Raw genomic sequence first — 23483 nt, 5'->3', positions numbered from 1 at the left:
AGTTTCTCGTGTCTTACTGATTGGTCATGCCTGCCTGGAGCACCACTGTGATGACAGAAATCTGCCTGACTCTACAAGAGCCAGAGTATCTTGATGGATTGGTGTGGCCTGCCTTGGGTAGAGCTGCAGGGTCACAGACATTGGAGTTGAGATTCAGGTACCCAGAAGGGCTTGGCCATAAAGCAGAGAATGGGAGACTGAAGAATGAAAATTTAATGTTGCAGGAAGGCAGATGCTTAGGGTGTGGGTTCTGGTGGGGGAGCACCACCCTGTCCCTGGTCTTGGGCCAGCAGACGCAGAAGCAGGGAGTGCAGGGTCCGGCAAACAGGTGTGTACCCCAGCCGGCTGAGATGCAGGTAATCATACATGTCATGGTGGCTTATGGTACCATCTGAGTGCACAAAGCCAGGGTCTGCATCCAGGAAGTGTGCCCTTGGGTGGCCAGCCAGTGCTGCCCGTACCAGCTCATTCACCTGTCGGTTTTTCTCGCGAAGTGGGTTGGCGTGCTGGCCCCGAGGAAGCAGGCCCTGAGGAAGGCAAGAAAAGTTGTGAGGAGGCATCCTACCAGCCTCTGGGTATCCTGTTCCCTGTGCCAAACTGTCCTCCACCCCCCACCAGTAAGTCCCCAGCTGCAGAATACACTAGGGATGGGAAGATGATGGTCTGAGACCTTATTCTAGAAGTGAGACCTTCTGGAAGTAATGGAAGCAAGATTAACCCTGGGAATGCCTGACAACTTTTGGTTCTTTAAGTGTCTTGAATTTCTCAACACCCCAGGAATCTCTAGCAGTCCCTTGGGCAAAAGGGGCTAATTGGTCCCTGAACATGTCCTTAACCACAGCCCCTCTGATGGGTGTAGCAAGCTTCAACATGAGATTTTGCCTTCAACCACTGCTCTGTGCTAAGCTGCCCAGGGGTCCCAGAACACTGCCGTTCTTCCTTTCCCATCCTCCCACTCTCACCAGCACCACGACCCGGGCCTGGGGCTGCCGCTGGTTCACCAGTTGCACAATGGCCTTGATGCCTCCAGCCACCTGCTCTGCGGTGTGCCCGTGGTTATTGGTACCCACCCAGACCACCACAATCTGTGGAAAGAGAGGCATGAAGCAGTGGTGAGGGGGCAGGCTAAGGGTGCTCGAGCTGCCCACCCAAGCCCTGCTCACCTTGGGCCGGATGTGTTCCAGCTCCCCGTTCTCCAGACGCCACAGCACGTGCTGCGTGTTGTCACCGCCAATGCCAAAGTTAAGTGCATGAAGAGGGGAAAAGAGCTCCCGCCAGATCTGTGGGCAAGAAGTGGTGTGGGCACAGGGGCACTGTCAGCATGGACCACCGCTCCCTATCCAAAGGTTAACCAAATGTCATCATGGAAGAGCCTTGCTTTACGGAAGCAGTCTGGTTAAATCTCACCTTGAGCAAACCCCAATACGGTCAAACCTCATTTTATGCAAACCCATTATAGTCTCACTTTCACAAAACCCCATGGAAGCAGGACTCCCTTCACGGAAACCCATTCTACTTGAGCCAGGCATGGAAACCCATTCTACTTGAGCCAGGCATCGAACCAACAGCATTCCAGTTGAACCTCACTTTGAGGAAAGCCATGGTTTGAGGAAAGCCATGGTTTAACATCGCTTAATGGAAAGATATAATTGAGCCCCCTTAGTAGAGACCTATTACAGTTGACCTTCACTTTGTGGAAATAACTATAGCTTTGTAGAAATCCAGTAGGGCTGGGCACTAGTTTAAGCAAACAAAGAGCCTCATCCTAGGCAATCTTGCACGAAGCCTCATTTTAAGTCTCACTATACACAAACCCAGTATGACAAAGCCAGGACACACACTTCCTTCTCAGTAGAATGTGGCACTTTATACTGAGATTCTGGGTGCCCGGCGCTACCTGAGGCTATTTCGGGTACCCCATACACCGCCTGGCCTGGGCTCTGGTCCAGGTCTGTCAGTGAGGGCACAGGCGGGGGTGGGGCAGGAGGAGAGGGACGGGCCTCACCTCGCACTGGTGCATTAGCTGGACTAAGGAGTCCCCGATGAAGACGACTTCGGGTTCTTTATCTTTGCTGTCGGCTACGAACCGATGGTGCTTTGGGGACGTAAATGGGGAGTCAATGGCACGCGCGCTGCTGGGCCCGCCCCGCCCCGCTTCCTTAGGCGGCACCACGCCAACTGCCCTCAGTTTCCCAATCTCGTAATGAGAGCGGCGCAAACCAGCTATTCTCTCAGAGCCTTCCCCCCTCCCCCGCCCCCAGCCCCCAGTCCCCAGCCCCCAGCCCCGGACTCCAAAGTATCGCGGGCGGGGTCGCTCACCAGGGACATCCAGCGCCCGTCGCCCTGCACGTCCTGCACCGGCGTGGGCTTGCTGGCTGGGTTCTCTTCTCCACTCATCTTGGCGCCGCGTCTCCAGCAGGATGAGCGAGCGCGGTCAGCTGGGGAGTGTTCCCGGAGGAGGCGGCGCCGCCACGCCCACCCCTACCCCTCAGGCAACAATGGACTGTCCCGAAGCCCGCACTCCAGCGGAGGGCGCGGCCGATCCCGGGCGCCACCTCCTCTCCGGGGCGGAAGCCTTCACTTAGAGGAATTGCTTCCCCCACGGCGGCCGCGCAGTGGGCTCGTCCGGCGCTTCCTGCCCGGGCCGCTCACTCTCCGGCAGCGGCGGCGGCACGGGGCGTGGGGGGAGGCGAGACCATCCAGCACCCGTGGAGGGGAGGAGAGAGAAACCACCCTACCGTGAAAGCAGAGTGGGGAAAATCTAGCGCCCTTCCTCGGGGGAAGAAACCATTTGCTGTAGGGCGAGAAATGTGGGGAAGGAACCACCTACTGTGTGTGGGGGTGTGTGTCTGTGTCTGTGTGTCTCATTCACGTGGTGGTAGGGGAGTGAGTGGACGAGTCCATGCTGGATCCTTGAGGGGGTGGCTCAAATGCACCTGGCAAGGAAGGGACGCTCCCATTTTCTTCTGACGTGGGGGAGAGAAAAGGAGGATGGAAATGTGAAAATTAGAGGCTCAGCTGTAAGGAGACACTCACGCTAAGGCAGTGCCAGGACTTTAGTGAGCCTATCTGCTCATGGGCCTCCCCTGCTCAAATTATGCCAGTTTTTGTGGCATAATTTCTAAACTATATGTCTTTGCATTGCAGACATTACCCTGCAAAAAGGGTAGTGGAAGACGCAGAAAGATAAAGGAAATTAGAGATGCTGCAAGGCCCAAATCCAGCCTGGAGTCCCTCCCGCGCAGCTCGTCTTACAGATCTGTGGCCTCTGCTCCCCTCCCTAAACCTATGGCTGACCAACAATTTCAGCTGGGTGTGTCTGAGCTCCAAAACTTACATCCACAGCCAAGGCCATCTAAGGTCGCTGCCCCCCACCTCCTGCCCCAAATTAATCTCAGACCTCAAGTCTTCCCAGATCTCCCTGTTCTGGGGGACCAGGTGGGGGTCCCACACCACCCTCAAAGTCCTGGTCATATTCCTGTAGCTCCACTCCCAGATGGGATCTTCCTATCTATTCATTCCTTCTAGGTAGGTTGATACTGAGATATAGAGATGAATCTTATTTATTGTGTTTGTGTTTTGCCTCAATCCACTTGCCTGGAACAGGGCCTGACTCCCAGTATTAATACCAAGTACTATCTATGGCTGTTCACAAGTACTTGCTGAATGAGTATTAAAGGAATGGGTCAGATCCTGGCCTTGTCCCAGCGTGTTGGGGGAGGCAGATCCAGACACAAAGCTGAGGGAGGGATCAAGGTTGTGATTAAGGAATGCACAGAGGACCTCTGTGGGAGGAGAAAGAGAAGGACTCAGGGTGAGGGATTTCCTAGAAGGAGTAGTATCTAAGGAGTTAGGCTTTGAAAGATAGTGAAGGTTGGGCAAGCAATATTACCAGGTAATACAGAATATAGCTTATTAGGGTATGGGGAATACCCTGGCATAGCTTGATTTGAAACTCTGAGGGGGGAGCTCACTGGTGGCCTAGTGGTTAGGATTCCGGGCTTTCACTGCTGTGGCCGGGGTCCAATCCCTGGTCAGGAAACTGAGATCCCTCAAGCCACGCGGCCAAAAAAAAAAAAAAAAAAGTCTGAGGGGACAAGTGTAGTGAGAAACAAAATTTACAGGCATCCATTCACCAAGCGCTGTTTTCAAATTGTATGTTGGCTCATTTCATACTTACAGCAGTTATAAGAAGGAGAAGCTACCAACTCCATTTTACAGATTAGGAAACTGAAGCTCTGAGCAGTTACATGCTTTTCCGAGGTCACAGAGCTCAAATGTGCCTGGGCATTTGAACCTAGGTAGTGTAGCTCTGGAGCCTAGCTCTAAATGACGACACTATACTGACTCTCTAGGGATAAAGCCTGTGACTGCTTGGAGACTGGCTGTGTGTAGAGGCTACCATAGCTCTTCTCCCCCTTGGCTTCGCCTACATCTCCGCGCTCCAGAGAGAAAGTCCACGGTAGATGTCTAAACCAATCAGCATTGAGGAAGGGGGCGGGCCTAGTTGACCTCACAGCCAATTGGTGGATAGGAGGTGCCTAAGGACAAATGAAAGAGGTTTCCGAATGTGAGGTCAGGAGGGGCGGGGCTATAACCTGCACTCAGGGCAGCTGGCACGTGCCCCTGGGCCTGTGCCTATTGGCGTGGGGGTGGGGAGCCAAAGGGCGTGGGAGGGGCACGCGCATGCGTGCTTGCACGAGGCCCTGTGTGAGGCCCGGAAGAGCATCAGGCGCTTCCGGAGCTAGGGTCACCGCAGAAAAGAAGCCATTGTACCACACAGCCACGTGGAGTGGGCGGGGAGGGGGGGGTTCGTTGGAGTCAGGAGAAGGTGAGGTGCCCTTTCCCTGCCCGGCCCCGCCCCCACCAACTGTACCCCCTTCCCTACCTCATCTGCCTCACGCAGCCTTGTTTCCTACCCCCTTCCATGACCAGGCCCCAGTCCCTGATAGCTCCTCTGTTGCCCTTTCTGTCCTCCCGAGTTATTCTCTGTTTCTCCAACTTCCATTCTCTTTCCTGCCTTTTTCTCTCTACCATCTCTCTCCACTTTCTGCAATCTCCAGTACCTCCTCTACCCCTGGATTTCTCCTCTGTCCAAAGTCCCTTTCTGGTTCACCAGATCCCTCCAATATAATGATCCCTTTCCCATCCCCCATTTTTTAGCTATTTCTTCATATCCCTGTTCTCTCTAACCCTTTCTCTATCCCCTGATAAATCTTCCCATTCAGCATGACTCCCTTGACCTCATCCTACTCCTATGACCCTGCCTTTTTTTCTGACCTTACCCTGACCAAGCCTTTTCCAGTTGCTCTCTACCAATCCCTTTGTCCATCTTGTGTCTCTAAATAGTACTCCCAGCTCATCCCAAACCATCTCTTCTCACTACTCACTTCTAGGTCTTTGACTTTTCTGCATGCTGATGACCACCCTGTCTTTATCTTCCAGGGCACCATGGACCCCAGGGGGCCAGCCCCCAAGCCTTTCCAGCGGCCTGAGAAACCTGGTCGTGTCCGCCGTCGGAAGACCAGGCGGGAGCTTAACGAGGCCCTGGCGGGCAGTCGCCGGCCATTGGCCCATCAGGATCCTCCCGTGGCCAGTCGGGATCCACATGTGGTCCTCCGGAATTCTGTGGCGCCTGCTGCCCCCAAGCTCGTGGTCATAACCCAGGGGCGCCTGAGCCGGGAGCACCGGGGTCTCTTCAACCACGAGGTGAAATCTCTGGACGTGGCACGGCTGCTTAGCAGTGGGTCCCTGGAGTCAGGCACCCCTGCACTCCCCACCAAGTCCTCCCCAAGCCCAGGCAGGGCCCAAGAACCAGCCCTACCGTCAAGGGGCAAGGAAAACCAGGTGCCTGGAGCCTCGGGCCCAGGCCCACCTAGTCCCCCCCAGCTCCCTGGCTTGGGGCAGCTGCTGGGGGAGCTGCAATGCCAGCTGATTCTGCCACAGGCCTTCCCCAGGAGGAACCTAGTACAAGAGGCCAGGAATGCCATCGTGGGCACCTTACAGGCCTGCCATGGCTGCGTGCCTGACCTTACTCTGGTGCTCCGGGGCTGCCAGCCACACTTGCCAGGTGAGCTCACCTCCTGCCCCCTGAGCTTCCTTTTCTTTTGTCTGCTCTAGCTCAGCTGTGCCCCATGCTTCTTTCCTCTGTGCCAGGGACCAAGCCTAGGGGCCCTGAGAGACAAAGGATGACACCCTCCTGGATCAACAGCCCTGAGGAGGCCCCAGGGGAGGGGAGGCAGAGGAGGCGAGAGGGGACAAAGGAGCTCACCTTCGCCATGTCTCACACCGCCAGCACTTCTACTGTGTACCGGGTGAACCTGGCACCACCTAAAGGTCCCTGGCCACCCCCATTGTCCCCATTGCCTTCGCCATCTGGGGCGGCCTGCGGCCCCCCAACAGCCTTTGATCTGCTGAAAAGCATCTGGCTGGCAGACACACCTCCCCCTCCCCGGCCCTGGGGGATTGGCCCACCACAACCCCTGCCTCAGCCACCATCACCCTTGTTGTCCCGAACCTCTGCCCTGGACTGGAGCCCCAGCCCCCCTGCCCCACTGCCCAGCCTCTCCTGGGTGGTGGCCCAGAGCAGCCCAGAGGCCTGGTGCTTTCCACCCATGAGACTGTACTGAGCAGGCTGAGGCTGGGTTAGGGGAAGGAATCCCATACTCTGATCACTTCAATAAAGTACCTTCCTCATGATCCTCTTGGTTTTTAGTGAGTGGCTGGCCCAGGAGAGCAGCTTTTCCTAGCTCTGAGTTCTGGGTCCAGGGTGGAGGGGAAGGTACTGTCACTTGTCGCCTTCCTAGGGCCCAGGGGCCTTCAGTCAGTCTAACACATCCACCCACTGCAACTATGTGCTCGACTCTGAGCTCTGATAATGCTGGGGCTCCAGAGTGAGTGAGACTGAGGCTGTGTCCCCAGGGGACTCCCAGTACAGTGGTGAACACAGACAGTTTCAGCCCTAGTGGTTGCATCTGGGAGAGAGAGAGGTGCAGGGGCTGAGAGAGTCCAAGGAGGGAGTCATGACTCTGCCCTGCTGATGAGGGAGTTGACATAAGACCCTTGTATTTTTTAAGTTTGGTAGAAACTTGCTAGTAGAGTAGGAAAAGAATATTTCAGGCAATCTAGAAATGCTCTTCTGTGGAACAGCATGTGTAAGGCCTGGAGGAGGGCAAATAGGGGATGTGGGACCATTTTCATTCAGCCTATATCCCTAGGCCATGCTGGGATCTAGATTGAGTCACGTCTGGGTTCTGCCTGTGAGAGGCTTCTGGTCTGGTGGGCACAGGAACAGTGTGTGTGCAGGATCCGGGCAGGAATGGCACATGAAGCCTGGATATGGCGATAGACTTTTTTCTTTGGGCTACAGTATATTTAACATTTTAGAATCAGTTATCTACTGTTACAAACCAGTGTGCTTGATTTGAAAAAAAAAGAAATTCTGGCTTCTCTCTCAAAAGAAAAAAAGAAAGAAAGAAAAGAGAAAGAAAGAAAAGAAGGAGAGAAGGAAGGAAGGAGGGAGGGAGGGAGGGGAGGGAGGGAGGAAGGAAAGAAACCTGGCAGCAGACCTACTATCCCTCCTGTCAACAACTGGCTGAAGCCAAGTAGCAGAGGCTCCTTTTTTGTGGGGTCCACACTCTCCTTTGAAAGCATTTCACACACTTACGTTTCCTGCTTGGCCTCCTGACTTAGAAAGTTTTTTAAAATGATATTTTGAGGAGCAGCAGATTTTCTGCAGTGGAGGGGGAGGGATGAAGCTGGAAATGTGTTGGAATCTGATCAGGAAAATGAAGCTGAGGGGCTTGGACTGTACTCTGTAAAGCTTTTCCAGGGCTCCCCATTGCCCACAGGGAAACCATAAAGTAAGTACCAGGGTGTAGGAGACTGGACTGGGAGGTCACACAGCTGTGACTTGGCTGAGGTTTTATGGGAAGGAAGTGGCAATGCTGGGATCTGAGCCCAAGCAATTGATTTCAGAGTCTGCTTGTGGGTTTCTCACAATACCACCTCTTCTGCCTCACAGCAGCTGGTTTCAGACCCTGGTAAGCAGTGACAGGGCAGGGTCAGGCAGCAGGGTGTAGTGGTTGTGGCTGAGGGCTCTCTGCCACCTCGGAGCTGTGTGACCCAGAACAAGTGGTTTGCCTACTCTGTGCCTCTGTGTCTCTGTAGGAACTTCACAGAGTGCATGGGATTTGTGGTGTTCACAGCTGGTGATGGCTGTTATGGGGGCGGGGATGGGCAGTCAAAGAGCAGTTTGGGGACTAAACTGGGGGGAGGTCAGGACAGAGCTGGGGCCTGGGGGTTGTGGGCCATCCTGAGATGGCAGTCTGGAGGAGGATACTCGGCTTGGGGGAATGTGAGTTCACTTTAGGACACAGGGAGCTGGAGGTACCAAGGAGATTCCCAGAGGGGAGGACTGAGGCTGCGGAGGCGTGGAGAGGATGGGAAAGGGGCGTCCCCTCCCACGGGGATTGGGAAGGGTCCAGGCCGGGTCATCCTGTGGAGGAGGGGGCAGGGAACGCGGCGCCCGGCGGCCCCTTTAATCGGGGGCGCGCGCCAACCGGCCCGCGCGCTCTCGCCGCCGTCGCCGGGCCGGAGTGGGAGCCGGAGCGGAGCCCGAGCTGGGGCCGGAGCGGGTGGAATGGAGCCCCCGCGCGCGCCCGCTCTGCGCCGCCTGCTGCTGCCGCCGCTGCTACTCCTGCTGCTGCCACTGCACCCCCGCGCCCGCGCCAAGTATGTGAGGGGCAACCTCAGTTCCAAGGAGGTGAGCGCGCCGGGCCCTCCCCTGCCACCCGCCAGGCCCTCGAGGGACGAGAGGGAGGGGAGTGGACAGGTGCCGCCCCGCCCCCTGCCGCCTCCCCCGGGCGGTCCCTGAGTGCTGCGCGGGGGCTGGGGTGGGGGGTGGGCAGGCACAGTGCGGGACTGGGTCTGGGTTGAGGCTGAGGGGGGCCATTGGGTCGAGAGGAGACTCGGGGATTGTAGGAGGGACATTGAGGTCAGAGTTGGGCGAGGAGGGGGACCGGGTTGGGAGAGTCGGAGTTTGGGGTGGGGGTGGGGGACGCCGAGGTGGTGCTGAAGGGACAGCACTTTTCACTGCGCATTGAGCCTGAGTTCACACTCCTGTTCAGGACCAGGAGAGGGCCGTTTGGAATACTCCCCAGCACCTAATGGTCTCTGGGACCAGCGTGAGGGCATGTGTGGATAATTAGGGCAAAGCCGGTGGGATGGTATCCCTGATAAAAGGTGTCCAGGATGGGGATCTGGCCCTCCAGGGTCTTTCTCAGGCGCCTGGCAAATGGGAGAAGTGTTTGAAAGGAGGGGAAGAAACTTGGGGCGGGGGCCATCTGAAGGAGGAATCCTGGAACCAAGGTGAAAGGATCGCAGAAGAATTTTGGAGGTGACTTGGTCCCCTTACGCTTCTTGGGAAAGCAGGTATTCCAGGGTAGGGAAGAAAAGTTGGGGGGTTGTCTGTGGAGTCGAGGAGAGTTCTCAAGGGACTCAGAAGAGGGTCTGAGTGGGCCCCTTTTCCAGGACTGGGTGTTCCTGACGAGATTTTGCTTCCTCTCGGATTACGGCCGACTGGACTTCCGTTTCCGATACCCTGAGGTGAGCCTTCCCCAAGCACTCACCATGCTAAGGCTGGATGCTCCCTTGGCTTCCCAAGGCAAGGGTTACCCCAGCTCCCTATGCTCCCCCAACCCCCCAAATCTTTGGGTCTGCAGGCCAAGTGCTGTCAGAACATCCTCCTCTATTTCGACGACCCATCCCAGTGGCCAGCCGTGTACAAGATAGGGGACAAGGTGAAGTCTGTGAGGAGGGTGTAGGGGAGGGGCGATAAGGTTGAGGCTAGCCAAGGAGTGACCATGGCCCTGCCTCCCCCTAGGACTGCCTGGCCAAGGAGTCGGTGATCAGGCCAGAGAACAACCAGGTCATCAACCTCACCACCCAGTATGCCTGGTCAGGCTGTCAGGTATGGGCCCAGCTTGCGGGGAATGGGCAGGTGCTGGAGGTCAAGGGCCAGGGGGAGGCACAGGCAGGCTTCAGCCTTCTTGCTCCTCCCCAGGTGGTGTCAGAGGAGGGAATGCGCTACCTGAGCTGCTCTAGCGGCCGCAGCTTCCGCTCAGTGCGTGAAAGGTGGTGGTACATTGCACTCAGCAAGTGTGGGGTAAGGGGCTGGGCCGGCCACCGGGGCCTGCCTTCTCCTCCTTGCCTTCCTGCCGACCCCCTCCCTGCCCAGGGCCCCCCTTAGGGCTCCACACTCCCCACAGGGAGATGGGCTGCAGCTGGAGTATGAGATGGTCCTCACCAATGGCAAGTCCTTCTGGACACGGCATTTCTCTGCTGATGAGTTTGGTGAGCATACGGGGACCCCAGATCTTTTGTGGGAGCCTGGAGCTGGGAGCCTGTTGAGGGACACCCATCCTGACTGCACGGTTTCCTCCTTCCACCAAATTGGCAGGGATCCTGGAGACGGATGTGACTTTTCTTCTCGTCTTCATCCTCATCTTCTTCCTCTCCTGTTACTTTGGATGTGAGTCCAGCACATGGGGTGGGGGGGAGAGATGGGAGAGGGGAAACAAGGTTGGAGGAGATGAGCTGCTCTCCCCTCCTGTCTGTGTACAGCCTTCCCCACTCTCCTTCCAGATTTGCTGAAGGGTCGTCAGTTGCTCCACACGACTTATAAAATGTTCATGGCTGCAGCAGGAGTGGAGGGTGAGGTGTAGAGTATTCCAACTTTTGAGTTCTGTGAGAGGAGGGCCTTAGGGCTCATGTACCTGGGCCTAAGCAAGGAGGGGCTGGGGGCCTGGACACCTGGGTCCTGGGAGAGGAGGGGCTGGGGGCCTGGACTCCTGGGTCAGAGGGAGGAGGGGTCTGGGGCCTGGACTCCAGAGTTTCCTAGGAGGTCAGTGGGAATAAAGGGTCTAGAATCCTGATGGGGCTGAAGAAAGGGTTTTGGTCATCTGGATCATAGTGTTAGGGAACAGTGATGCCCTAAAGCTGCTTTCTGTCCTTTCCTCTCTCTGCCCATCCTCCCCTCAGTCCTGAGCCTCCTGTTCTTCTGCATCTACTGGGGCCAATATGCCACTGATGGCATTGGCAATGAGAGTCTGAAGATCTTGGGTGAGAATGAAGTGGGTCCGGGAGGGTGCTGGGGCTCCTCTCCAATTTGAGCCTGTGTCTGAGCTGCCCTCTCCTCCCTCCTACCAGCCAAGCTGCTCTTCTCCTCCAGCTTCCTCATCTTCCTGCTGATGCTCATCCTTCTGGGGAAGGGATTCACGGTGACACGGTGCCCGGGCTGGGGCGGGAGGGACCACTGTGGGGGGTGGTGGCTGGGCTAGGGAGCAGGGCAGAGATTGGGCTGGGGGTGTGGCTGCCCCCTCCTCTCTTGACGGCCCCCACCCCTGCTGTCCCCCCTCACGGCATGCCGCCAGGGGCCGCATCAGCCACTCGGGCTCGGTGAAGCTGTCTGTCTACATGACCCTGTACACCCTCACCCACGTGGCGCTGCTCATCTATGAGGCCGAGGTGAGTCCTGCCTGCCACTGCTCAGGCTCTGCCCTGTCCTCCTCGCCCTTCAAAGCTTTTGGTGGCCTCTTCCACCTGTCTGCTAGCCCTTCCCCACATCGCGCTCTTCCTGGCTCCCTCTCTCCCACTCTGTGGTTTTCCGCCTTCCCATCTGTCTAAGTGCATTCCTCCCCTCTTCACCATCTCTGAGTAGCTCTCTTCCTCCTCCCTCTGTCTCTCACTGTCTGTCACATTTAATGCTCAGTGTCGTGATTAAGTTCAGGAGTCACACAGACCTGGATTCCGCTCTGGTTCTCCCACTTCCCAGCTGGCTAACCTTGGCTGATGGCCCCCCTCTCTGGGCCTGTTTCCTCTTCTGTAAAATTAGGAGGATCTTACCTACCCCAGGGGACTTCTCTAAGGCGTTATATCACCTTGACTTTGGCCGAAAGTCTTCCTGCTTAGCCTCAGTTTCCCCTTCTGTGAAGTGGGGTGAAAATAAGAACTACTTCATCAAGTTGATGCCAATGGAAAAGCTTACACATGGTGCTGTTTAGCCCCCAGTGTTGGGCCCATGGTAGCAGATATATTCTCTATCTTTTCGCCCTGTCTACTTCTATATGCTTTCATCTCTATCTCTCATTCTCCTGCTGCTTCTGTCCTGACCAAGTACCTCTGCCCCCTGGGTACCTGAGGGTGGGGTCTGGGGTCCCTGTGTGGAGGGCTGGAGGCCAGGGCTATGACCAGCCTTCTCCCTTGGGTCCAGTTCTTTGACCCGGGCCAGGTACTGTACACGTATGAGTCGCCAGCGGGCTACGGGCTCATCGGGCTACAGGTGGCAGCTTACGTGTGGTTCTGCTATGCCGTGCTCATCTCCTTGCGCCACTTCCCAGAGAAGCAGCCCTTTTATGTGCCCTTCTTTGCTGCCTACACCCTCTGGTGAGACGTGCTGGGCCCCCAACCTGCCCCTGCCTTCCCCGGCTTCTCAGAAATGGCTGTTCCCAACTCAAACCCTCCTCTTGGAGGCAGATGGGCTTTCAAGTTAGGCAGCTGTCACCAGAGTCTGCCACTTACTCACTTTGTAACCTGGAAAGAATTACTTTCCCTAAGTGAAAAAAAGAGTGCCTCAGGTTACTTACCCATAAAGAAAGGCTGTCAGGGGTATCTCCTGCAAAGGGTTATCTTGAGCATGCATAGGGCAACAGATGAGGGCTTCGAGTCTGGCACATAGTAAATGTCCAATAAAAGCTAGTTGTGATATTTTTTATTCAACATAACACAGCAGTAAAGTAGATGGATTCTAAGCCAGATTGCCTGGGTTTAGACCCAGTTCTAAAGCTTGTAAACTGTGTGACCTTATACAAGTCAATTAAATTCTCTCTGCCTCGGTTTCCTCACCTGTTTAATGGGGATGGAAGTTGTACCTGCCTCATAGAGTCACTGTGAGAGTTAGATGACCGTATATATGTGAAATGCTTAGAAACAGGTCTGGCATGCAGTAAGTCCTTAATTGTTTTTATCATATGTTAATTCATTCATCAAACATCTATTGATTTCCTATCAGGTGCCAGGATTGGGGTGGGATAGAACTGAGTTAAATTCAACCTACTCCTTGCCCCACCCCCCAAATTTCCCATGCCAGTGGGATTCCTGTCTCCTTTTAACCTCTGGCTTTTGAAGGTCACACTGGCTTCCCTCCAGTTTGGGACCCACTTGGGACCTATGTGTGTGCATAGCAGGGTATTTGGGGCCATGGGGTGGGGTGGAAGGCAGGGACAGTGTCTCTACAGACCCAATACCTCCCCTTCAGGTTCTTTGCAGTTCCGGTCATGGCCCTGATCGCCAACTTTGGGATCCCCAAGTGGGCCCGGGAGAAGATTGTCAATGGCATCCAGCTGGGGATCCATTTGTATGCCCACGGCGTGTTCCTGGTGAGGCTGGGCATCCAGTTGGGGATGGGAAACCAATGGGTGGAGGATACATGAGGCTCTCCACGCTTGAGCTGCCTGAACCTTCTGTTCTGAGCTCTTGATCCATTTCCTTCACTTCATCCCTTTAGGCATTCAATAGACACTTACTGAGAGCCTGCTGGGTTCTGGCAGGCTATTCCACTGTATCCCCCAGAGTCCACCCTCTTCTATTCCTCTCTCCCACTTTTGTGTCCTGGCCTCTTCCCCCAACCCCACCCTCTTTCTTTGCCCCCCTCCCCATTTCCATCCTGACCCTGTGTCCCTAGACTCTCACTCTTCCCTTCTTATCCCCACTGCCTTCCCTAAGCCCCTTGGTCTCTCCTCCCCCCTCCCCCCCACACTCTTCCATCTCTGCTGCTCTATCACAGGAAGAAGCAACTGGGGTGGGTCAGGCTGGGGCTTCAGGGGGCCTAAGTCTGAATGGCAGCAGAGGGTTCAAGCACCAAACCTCTTCTTTGCCTTGGTTTACATCCTATCTGGCCTTTTGGCTGACAGTTCTTCTATCCATCCATCCATCCATCCATCCACCATTCAACGGACACCTGTCTCGAACCAGCCTCTGTTTCATGCTGGGAACACTCACGTGCATTTATTTCGTCCTCTTGTTTAATTGGCAGAGCAACCCCAGACAGGATGGATAACCATCACTGAACCCACTATACAGAGAGGGGAAGCTAAAGCCCAGAGAAGGGAGGTGACCTGCCAGGCTCCATGGCCTTTGGTGGCGGGGGGCAGGGGGACTTTGAACCCAATCCTTCTCCAGCAGACCACAAGATCTGGCATAAGAAGGAATCACACGGGGAAATAGGCATTGCTGAAGACCCCGGCTCCTGACTCAAGGGGTCCACCATGTATTCTTTGCAGGGAATATACTGAGCCACTGAGGGAGGGGGCCAGGTCCCACATGTTCTACCCTAGAACCTTAGGTACAGACTCACTTTCCCGGGACAGTCCCTCTTGAGGCTCTGTTCCAGGAAGTCACAAAGGGACAGAGAGAGGAGAAATGCTGAGAACCCACCACGTGCCAGGCTCTGCACCAGTGGTTTTCATTTCCACCCTCTCTTCATCTTTCCAAGTAGGCACTGTAACCCCTTTTCTGCAGTGAGGCTCTGGGAGTTTAATCAATGTGCCCTAGATCCCACACTCAGTGAGCTGTGGGGCCGGGAGGTGGGGTGCCCTTTCTGTTATACTTCACCTTCAACCAGTTTCCTTCCTAAAAATGCTCATGTTAGCTCAGCACAGCTCCACCTCTGGCACTCTACTGTTCTTCGGTTTCAGCTCCTTGTTCACTTATTCAGCAACTACCTTAGAGGGACTGTGCTGGGCTCCCGTGTTGCAGTGCTAGGGTCACACCCGGTCCCTGCCCTCATGGCCTGCCAGCTAATTCAGGAGACATCTCTGCATTCAACCAATATTTATTGAGAGCTTGTATGTGTCAGGCACTGTTCTAAAGGTATTGGGGATTCAGCAGGGAAGAGAACAGTCAAGTACCTGCCCTCATGGAGCTAACATTCTAGAGTCTGTCAGTTGCTGTCCAATTGAACTTTCTGTGTTTATGAAAATATTCTACAATCTGTGCTGTCCCATACAATAGCTACTAACCACATGTGGCTACTGAGCACTTAAATGTGGCTAGTGTGACTGAGAAATGAAAGTTTTAGTTTAATTTTATTAATTTAAATTTAAATAGCCACATATAGCTAGTAGCTATCACACTAGACAGAGTAGGACGCTGAAGCTTAACCATTCAGTGATAACTGGCTGATCAGGGCTCTGATGGAGGAAGCATTGGCAGAGTAGTAAGAGTTGTGATGGACGGGAAAGGTTAGAGGCCAGGGCACTGCGAGAGCTCAGGGGAGGCGCCTAATCCAGTTGAAGGGTTTCAGGGAAGCGGGGGATGTCAAGTGAAGGGGAATCCTCAGGGCCTCATGTTTATGGAGGCAGCCTGAGGCCTGGACAGTCCTTCTCCAACCTGCGCCTGCCCTTCGCCCCAGATCATGACACGCCCTTCGGCGGCCAACAAGAACTTCCCGTACCACGTGCGCACATCGCAGATCGCCTCGGCCGGAGCCCCAGGCCCCGGAGGAAGCCAATCCGCAGACAAGGCCTTCCCGCAACACGTCTACGGGAACGTGACGTTCATCAGCGACTCGGTGCCCAACTTCACGGAGCTCTTCTCCATCCCCCCGCCCACCTCCTGCGTAAGCCCCGCGGCCCCGGCGCCGGAGGAGCTGCTCGCGCCGCCCCTGGAGTACTTGACCCCGCTCCCGGCCCCTCCACCGCCCTCCACGTCCAGGCGTCTGAGCCCACCCCCTGCCTTTCGCACCCCCAGCGCCCCAACGCCGCGCCGCGACCGTCCCCCGGTGCCCGCGCCCACCTTGCCGGACTGGGTCCTGGCGCTGTTGCGTACGCCCCCTCAGACACCCCGCGCGGTGCCCCCGCCGCCGCCGCCGGCCTTCCGCGGTTCTCCCCCACCTCCCCGGCCGCCGCCGGAGTTCGCCCGGCGCACCCCGACGCCGCCCCTTGAGTACCTGGCCCCACTGTCCAGGCTCCCCTGACTGACACCTGCGCCCACACCTCGGGAGGGGGGATCATCGGGGGAAGAGGGACGGGCCTTCGGGGCCGCATCTGCCCCCCGTGGGTCCTGGACGGCCTCTGACCCTGACCCCCCTCCCAGGCCGGGAAGCAGGTGGAGGAGACAGCGGTGGCGGCGGCGGTGGCCCCGAGGGGCCGCGTGGTGACCATGGCCGAGCCGGGCGCGGCCTCCCCGTCCCCTTCCTCTCGGTTCCCCAAGGCGGCCGACCCGAGCTGGGATGGCCGGACGCCGCCCTACCAGCCGCTCGTGCCCCAGACAGCGGCGCCGCACACCGGCTTCACCGAATACTTCAGCATGCACACGGCCGGGGGAACCGCACCCCCGGTCTGAGCACCCCTGCCCGCCCCTGCCCCATGGGCCGCGCGCCGGGCCCCGGCCGGACTTCGGCCGGGCTCCGGATTCCCGCTCTATCCCGGCCCCAGGGCTCTGCCAACCCCGGCCTTCCCAAACCTCCCCACCCCGCGCGCCCAGGTAGGGGTGCGTAGTGTCCCGCTCCCGCCCCTTCCCCCGACTCTTGTGCCAAACGGTCCCGCGGGAGCCGCTCTCCCCGTCCCCTCCCTCAGCCCCTGCCCCGAGCGGCACCGGATTCTGGGCTCCCGCTGTTCCGTGACCTCCGGCCCCCTGGCCCTCTCCGAGACCTCTGACCCCGCCGGACCCCGGAACACCAGTGACGATCGCCGGGACCCTGCCTGTGACTCTCCAGGACTCCGCGACCCCGAGCCACCAATCCCGGGACGGATGTTGTGAAGCTAGTCTCGACTCATACCTTCCCTTGGGATCTCTGTGACCTAGGACCCGTACTCTGTCCACCCTATCTCCATCCCGGAGGCCCTCCCTCAGGTCCTTGGCAGAAAGACTTTTTTCCCCTTCTTGCCAAAATAAAGAGGATTCGTTGAGTTTTTATGTTTAAGATGGGCTCTTTCACATCTTGACAGTGCTCAGAGACGGGGCTGAGCAAGAACCGTTCCAGGCTCGGGATCTCAGTGCGACCAACTGTGAAATGGTATCTTGGGAGGGGCCTGCATAACCTGACCTTTTGTTGACCCAGAATCTGGGAGCCCTGAAAATATGAATCATCATCTAGCAGAGTCCTCTTATTGTACGGCTTCTTTATTTTTACTTTCTCTTCCCCAGTTAGAGGCAGACGCGCCCTCCAGTGGCCGACGCTTCGCTCAGCCACCTGCGCCGGGAGTTCGGGTTACGATTTTAGCACTGCGCATGTGTGATTCTCACTTCGCCAGCCAAGGAGGTCACTGCTGCGCATGCGTTTAGGAACAAATGGGCGGGGAAGTTTCCGGAAGTCTCCCTTTGTGGAGGGGTGGGATTGGGTGCTCCGCAGTCCTCCCAGGGCCGCTCTGACCTGCGTCTCCGCGACTCTCGCCTCCTCTCCGTCCTCCCTCCCATCGCGGCCACTCGGCCCCCGCCCTCTCGCCCTCCAAGCGGGTCTTCCCGGGGCCGCTCTGGCCCGAGCGTCCCTTCGTCTTTCTGATCTGGCTCATCCGGCTCGGAAGGGAGGCGCGGGTGGGTGAGCAAGGGAGTTCGTCTGTGGTGTCCAGGCCTGAGCCCCTGAAGACTGACTCTGCCCTGGGCACCCGCTCGCGCCCCGCCCCTGGCTGGAGGGGGTTCTCTCCCGGAGGACCATCCGGGCCAGGCCCGGCCCGCACTCTATGTAGGCCCCCGCCGAGCTGTAGAGCCCTTCGCCCACTGGGGACCCAGTGGTCTATAAGGTCCATTTCGGCCTGCAGCGGCCCGTTTATGAGGTCAGCCAGCGTATGGGGGCCCGTGTCTATAAGGGACTCCCATGGCCCCTAGGGGTCTGCCCCGTACGTAACGACCCCATTTACGGGGTTTTCCGTGGGTCTATAGGGCCCACCCCTCGGTTTCCAGAGCCCATCAACAGCGGAGGTTTCCTTCGCGGGGACAGCGACTCCTGGACCTCCCTGGTCTACAAGGCCATGTCCCATCTATAGAGGTCGCATTTGCAGGTCTTCAAACCGGGTGGAGGGGCTTCTCCGGGTCTTTAGGACCCGTCCCTCTGTAAGGGTCAGTGCTGGAGACAGCGATGGCCCTGGGCCGGGCTCTGGCTGCGGCGCTGGCTCTATCTTTGGCCGTGCTGGGGCCACTGTCCCCTGGGGCCCGGGCAGGGGACTGCAAGGGACAGCGGCAAGTGCTGCGGGAGGCGCCAGGCTTCGTGACAGATGGTGCGGGCAACTACAGCGTCAATGGCAATTGCGAGTGGCTCATCGAGGGTGAGTGGGGCCGTGTGGGTCACACACTGGCTGGTGTGCTAATTCATCCATTTGTGCAATCTTGCATCCACTCACCATGTTCCCAGAACCGGTTCTGGTGCAGGCCCTTTGCTCTAAAATGCAGCCAGCCTAGGCCTTGCCTTGGAAGGCCTTGAAGTCTGATGGGGGAGTTGCACCCAGACCCAGATGGACAATTACAAGCCAGAAGCATCAGTGAGGGGTATTCTGAGTAACTGTTAGAAACTCAGGCTCTGAGCCCAACCACCTGGCTTCAAATTTGGGTTCCACTTCTTACCAGCTTTGTGAATTTGGGCAGGTGGCTTCCTTCCTTTGAGGTTCAGCTTTCCCTTCCTGCAAGTGTGGATAGTAATAGTATTCCCCTCATAGGGCTGTTGGACTTAAATGAGAACAGGTATTTACTGTGCCTGGCACATAATAAATGCCCAGTAAATGGTCTTAGGATTATTAGTGTTGTTCTTTTTAAATTACTTCAATAAAAGCATTTCTTTCAGTCATTCATGTGCCAGACATTGTCTTTGCCTCTGGGACATAGCAGAGACCTCCACAGCCCCAGCAATCCCCGATGACTTGGGGCTTGGAATCCAGTGGGGGAGGCAAACATGTTAACAGACAGTCCAGTCCAGAGTGGTAGGGGCTGTGATGGAGGAACCCCACGGGCCTGGGGAGCCCAGAGGAGGTGCCTGACCTGTTGGGTGGGAGAGAGCAGAGAAGGCTTCCTGGAGGAGATGTCTGAGCTGAGACCTGAAGAACCAATAGGAATTAGCCAGGAGGAGGAGAAAGTCATTCCAGGAAGCGGGAACAGCCTGTGCAAAGGCGCCATCTCTACCCTCCTGGGCTCCCAGTCTAGTGGGGGAAACAAACCCACCCCCAGGGAGTGGGAATCCCAGAGATGACATCTGACTTAGCCTGGGCTATACCTGAGACCAGAGGCACGTGCAGGAGAGAGCAAAAGGGCATTCCAGGTAAGAAGAATAGCCTGTGCAAAGGCCTGGAAACAGGAGGATATGATGCTTTTGAGGAACTAGAAATCTGTGTGCTGGGACACAGAATCCAAGAAGACAAACAATGAGCCAGAGGTTGGAGGGTTGGGAGGAAGCAGGCGGTGTAGGACGTTGTGATTTTTGAGCTGTGTCCTGAGGGCAGTAGGGAGGTGGAAGAGAAATCCAAGACAGTGGCTGGAGAGGTCCAGGAAGGCTCCCTTGGCAGTGGATGAGGAGCTGCTGGCCTCCAGGGAGAGGTGGGAGTCCCCCAGAGGAGGTCCTGGGCAAAGGCCAGAGGTGTGACAGGGTCTGGATCGTGCAGGGCCTCCTTTTGCAGCCTTTGGAGCTTGGTCTTTGTCTGGGGACACTGGGCATCTATGGAAGGTTTTGAGCAGGGGAAAGACATGATTTAATTTACGTTTTAGAAGATCTCTATGGTTGTTGTGTGGGGTATGGATGAAGCATGTTTTTTTGGGAGAAGTGTGTTGTCCCCAGCTTGGGGGCCATTCCTGTCTAGGGGATGAGAAGAGAATGGGAAGTGTGTGTATGTGTTAGGGGTATAAATCATTCTCCGGCTTTGAAGAGCTCCAGCCTGGTTGGGGATGGACACAGACATTTAGCCCCCGGTGTGCTCAGGGCTGAGACCGAAGGAGGTGCAGGGTTGGGTAGACGGGCCTAGGGGAGTGAGAAGACTCTGCTGGGAGTCACAGAGGAGGAGCCACCGGAGCAGGGTTCTGAAACATACAAAGGAGTTTACCTGGTGAGAAAAGGGAACAGCCTCTAGGAAGACAAAAGAGGGCCTGGTGGGTCTCAGGAGCCATGTCTAGGCTTGTCTGGTCTGGCTAAACTGTTGGCTGGGAGGAGCGGAGGGCACCAGAAGGAGGGGAAGAGGGGCCTTGAATGCCATGCTGAGCAGCTTGACTTTTCTCTTGGGATTGATGGGGAGCCAAAGGGGGATTTTGAGCAGGAGTGGGGCATGGCTCTCAGGCTGGGTCGGGGGTGGACTGGAGACTTGGTGTGCTCGTCTTGTGGGAGAGGATGAGTTCTGAACTGGGGCAGGAACTAAGGGGGTGGAGAGGCACAGAGAACACTGAGAGATTTGTGAAGTTTCACCAGTGAGACTTGGGGGACCGATTGGCTGGATGTTGGGGTAAGAAGGAGTCCAGGAGACTTCTGGACCCCCCTTGAGCTCCCATCCTTCCCAATGTCCGTCACCTCTAAGAACCAACATGCTCCCCCATATATTAAAAAATAAGCAACTGACCCACTTACTTTTGTACCGTGTTCACACTTCATTGTGGCCAGTCCTCATAACATCCTCGTGAATAAGAGGCATATGCTTTTGAAAAGCAGGGGCATTTAGGGTCAGATCTCTGTCCAGGATGGTCTGGGGGTTAGGCCCATGTTGGGCAGAAACAGGAGGACTTGAACTTAAGGTGGAACATGAGGAAGGCAGATGGTGAGCCGGCCCCTGGTGGGCACTTGGCAAAGATGTGCTTGTGATTCTAGGATCAGAGCTTTATAGTTTGGTTGTGGCTGGTAAGATTCTGGGAGGTCTGGCTGCCTGGCCTGACTGAATTGTTCTTCTGCGTTCTCCAGACCACAGCTCGGGGTCTATGTGTGATGTTCTTGGGGGCTCTGGCCAGAGCCTGAGGGAGAGCTGCCAACTTCAGTATTCTGTCTTGTGCATCTCTTCCTTCCTTCATCCAGTATCCAGAGCCCTTTCTCAATACCAAGCCCTGTTCTGGGCAATGTCGGGGAGGGATCCCCAAGATGAGTAGGCCCAGGCCCTGTCCTGTGGGCCTCCTAGGCTGCAGGAGAGCACACCTGGACACAGATGGTCCTGGCCCAGAGGAATGAAGGTCGTATTGGAAAGTGAGAACCTAGAGGGGCACCTAACCCAGCCAGGGGGCATCAGGGAAGGCTTCTTGGAGAAGGTGGGGAGGTTTGCTGGCAGGAAGGGAGAATGTGCTCTAGACAGAGAGAGGAACTTCTGCACAGGCCCAGCTCCTGATAGAGCTGTAAGCCGTGGGGTGATGTGAGACAAGTTGAGACTCCAAACACCAGGTTAGGGAGCAGGACTTTCTCCTGGAGATGGTGGGGAGCCATGGAGGGCTTTTGAGCGGGGGAGGGTAAGGGCCAGATGTCGAGCTGGGGAGATCCCTCAGGGACCCATGTCAGCGCAGGCCAGGAGGCCAGGAAGGAGGCTGGATCACTGGTCCTGGTGAGGGAGGACAAGGCCTGGGCTGGCATGTTAGAGTCACCATCTAGGGTCTTCATACCAGCCTTGGTGGCTGAGGAGAATTATCCCCATTTTACATCAAGGAAACTGAGGCCCAGAGAGCCCATGGAACTGGCCCAAGATCACACAGCTCGTGAATAGTGGACGAGCATCTCCAGTATGCAGATGGGTGTACTGAGGAGCATGGGTAAAGGGGCTGGCCTAGGGTCAGGAGCAGAGCTGGAACCCAGGTCTCCTAGTCTCCTCAGCCCACAAGCCTTCCCTGAGCCCCTAGTGGGAGATGTGGGCTGAGAGAACCTTCTGCAACCAGGACCTGGCAGAGAGCAAGAAGCGCGACAGTGCTAGGAGTAGTAGCATTCTGAAGTGCTAGGCCGTATCATAAGCACTTTAGGTGCATTATCCGTTCTGGCCTCCCATGTGGTCGCAGTGAGACCAGCGGGGACTGCAGTCATCTGAACGCTCACCTGGGCCGGGCATCCAAGAAGGCTCCCTCACAGGGCTGGCAGTTGATGCCGGCTGTCAGCTGGAAGCTCAGCTGGGGATGACAGCTGGGACGCCTACACACGGCCCTTCCACGTGACTTTGGCTTTTCATAGCATGACAGCTGGGTTCTGCGAAGGCGTATTCTACGAGGCCCAGGTAAAAATTGCAGGCTTCCTCTGATCTAGCCTTGGAAGTCCCAGAGCATCACTTCTTCTGGTTTGTATTGGCCAAGCTAGTCTCTGAGGCTCTTCCCAGATACAAGGAGCCGGGAGTCAGCCATCATCTCTTGATGGGATTAGTGGCCAAGAAGTTTGAATCGACCAGAGTGATTATATCCCCATTTTACGGACGAAGAAACAGATCCAGAGAGGTTAGCTGACTTGCCCAAGGTCACACAGCTAGTGGCTAGTAAGTGGCAGAGCCAAGATTGGAGCCCAGGCAGTCTGGCTCCAGAGTCTGTGCCCGTAGCTACTATTCAATACAATAAACAGAGAGAAGAGACCCTGGGTGGGGGCAGAAAGGAGCTGTGGTGCTCCAAGCTTCAGTCTTTGGCCAGGGGGAAGCAAGGGACCTCTTCCCTGAGAGCTCTGTTGAGCCCGGAACAGAGGACCCTCACAGAGGCCCTTTTCCAGCTGGGAGTATGCCTCTCTGCTCACGCCTGGACTGACCCTCAGGCTTGGGCATGCCTGAGGCTCAAGCATAAATGGGAAGTTCTGTGTGACCACTGGGATGGGGTTCCTCTCTCTGCACTTCAGTTTCCGCATCTGAATGGGAGGCGGTGTTCAGCCTGATCTCAGGGGTCCTTTCCAGGGATGATACTGTAATTTCTTCTTTGAGCTTCTGTCCCTCTTGCTGTCGCAGCTCTGACCTCCCTGGGCTGTGAGCCTGGGAGCCCCTTGAAGGCAAGGCCCAGGTCTGACTCATCTTTGGGCCCCCATCCCAGCGTTACGAGGAGCAGGGCTCGGTGTTTGTGGGGGGGCTGCATGGAGGCATGGGGAGAGGGTCCACATCTGAGCCTGGCCCACCTGTTCTCACTGCTCAGCCCCGAGCTCCCAGTACCGGATCCTGCTGGACTTCCTTTTCCTGGACACAGAATGCACGTATGACTACCTGTTCGTGTATGATGGTGACTCCCCCCGCGGGCCCCTGCTTGCCAGTCTGAGTGGGAGCACCCGGCCTCCGCCCATTGAGGCTTCCTCAGGCAAGGTTGGTGGGGCCAGGCTGCGGGGCTGTGGCTGGAGGATCTGAGTGGAGTGTGCAGGGCAGGCGGGTGGATACACAGAGGGAAGCAGAAGGCGGGGGACTTGACATCAGTCAGAAGGATACAGGGACAAAGGAAGGTGGAGAGAGACAAAGAAAAGAGATGGGGACCCCAGGGTGGGGTGGGGGCAGGAGTGGACCCCCTCCCAGTCCAGCCCCAGAGCCCTACCCACCTTG

General features: G+C 56.6%; 4 protein-coding genes across 10 annotated transcripts in view; 3 read left to right on the top strand and 1 right to left on the bottom strand.

Annotated features, from left to right (window-relative positions):
* Positions 1-195: 195 nt before the first annotated feature.
* On the bottom strand, positions 196-2805 carry PAFAH1B3 (platelet activating factor acetylhydrolase 1b catalytic subunit 3). 3 transcript variants are annotated; one of them, XM_068527831.1, is made up of 5 exons: positions 2320-2798; positions 2006-2095; positions 1164-1280; positions 963-1085; positions 196-527 (listed from the first exon to the last, which is right to left on the bottom strand). In XM_068527831.1, exons 1-5 carry the CDS (start codon positions 2395-2397, stop codon positions 237-239), a joined length of 699 nt encoding a protein of 232 aa, XP_068383932.1. In that variant the 5' UTR covers positions 2398-2798; the 3' UTR covers positions 196-236. The 3 variants fall into 3 exon arrangements, with proteins under 3 accessions (XP_068383932.1, XP_068383933.1, XP_068383934.1); XM_068527832.1 differs by lacking the exon at positions 2006-2095 and having other exon boundaries at positions 2320-2805; XM_068527833.1 differs by lacking the exon at positions 963-1085 and having other exon boundaries at positions 2320-2802.
* Positions 2806-5451: 2646 nt separating this feature from the next.
* On the top strand, positions 5452-6629 carry PRR19 (proline rich 19). The gene is made up of 2 exons (XM_068529245.1): positions 5452-6070; positions 6157-6629. Exons 1-2 carry the CDS (start codon positions 5452-5454, stop codon positions 6627-6629), a joined length of 1092 nt encoding a protein of 363 aa, XP_068385346.1.
* A 1973-nt stretch (positions 6630-8602) lies between these two features.
* TMEM145 (transmembrane protein 145) lies at positions 8603-16967 on the top strand. Of its 2 annotated transcripts, XM_068528074.1 has the most exons (15): positions 8603-8764; positions 9532-9606; positions 9723-9800; positions 9884-9970; positions 10064-10165; positions 10269-10353; positions 10460-10531; positions 10645-10713; positions 11041-11121; positions 11209-11287; positions 11433-11526; positions 12272-12444; positions 13316-13436; positions 15470-15676; positions 16153-16967. In XM_068528074.1, exons 1-15 carry the CDS (start codon positions 8642-8644, stop codon positions 16399-16401), a joined length of 1695 nt encoding a protein of 564 aa, XP_068384175.1. In that variant the 5' UTR covers positions 8603-8641; the 3' UTR covers positions 16402-16967. The 2 variants fall into 2 exon arrangements, with proteins under 2 accessions (XP_068384175.1, XP_068384174.1); XM_068528073.1 differs by having other exon boundaries at positions 15470-16239.
* A 413-nt stretch (positions 16968-17380) lies between these two features.
* The window catches only part of MEGF8 (multiple EGF like domains 8), a 41419-nt gene continuing 35316 nt past the window's right edge, over positions 17381-23483 (top strand). For all 4 annotated transcript variants that reach the window (XM_068527207.1, XM_068527206.1, XM_068527205.1 and 1 more), the window contains exons 1-2: positions 17381-18320; positions 23089-23252. In XM_068527207.1, the coding sequence (XP_068383308.1) occupies positions 18134-18320; positions 23089-23252 (351 nt within the window). In that variant the 5' untranslated portion in view covers positions 17381-18133. The remainder of the gene's footprint in view (positions 18321-23088; positions 23253-23483) is intronic.

This window comes from Eschrichtius robustus, chromosome 19 (genome assembly GCF_028021215.1).
Source record: "Eschrichtius robustus isolate mEscRob2 chromosome 19, mEscRob2.pri, whole genome shotgun sequence".
In the NCBI taxonomy this organism is placed as follows: Eukaryota; Metazoa; Chordata; class Mammalia; order Artiodactyla; family Eschrichtiidae; genus Eschrichtius; species Eschrichtius robustus.
This window is presented reverse-complemented; position numbering and strand designations above follow the sequence as displayed.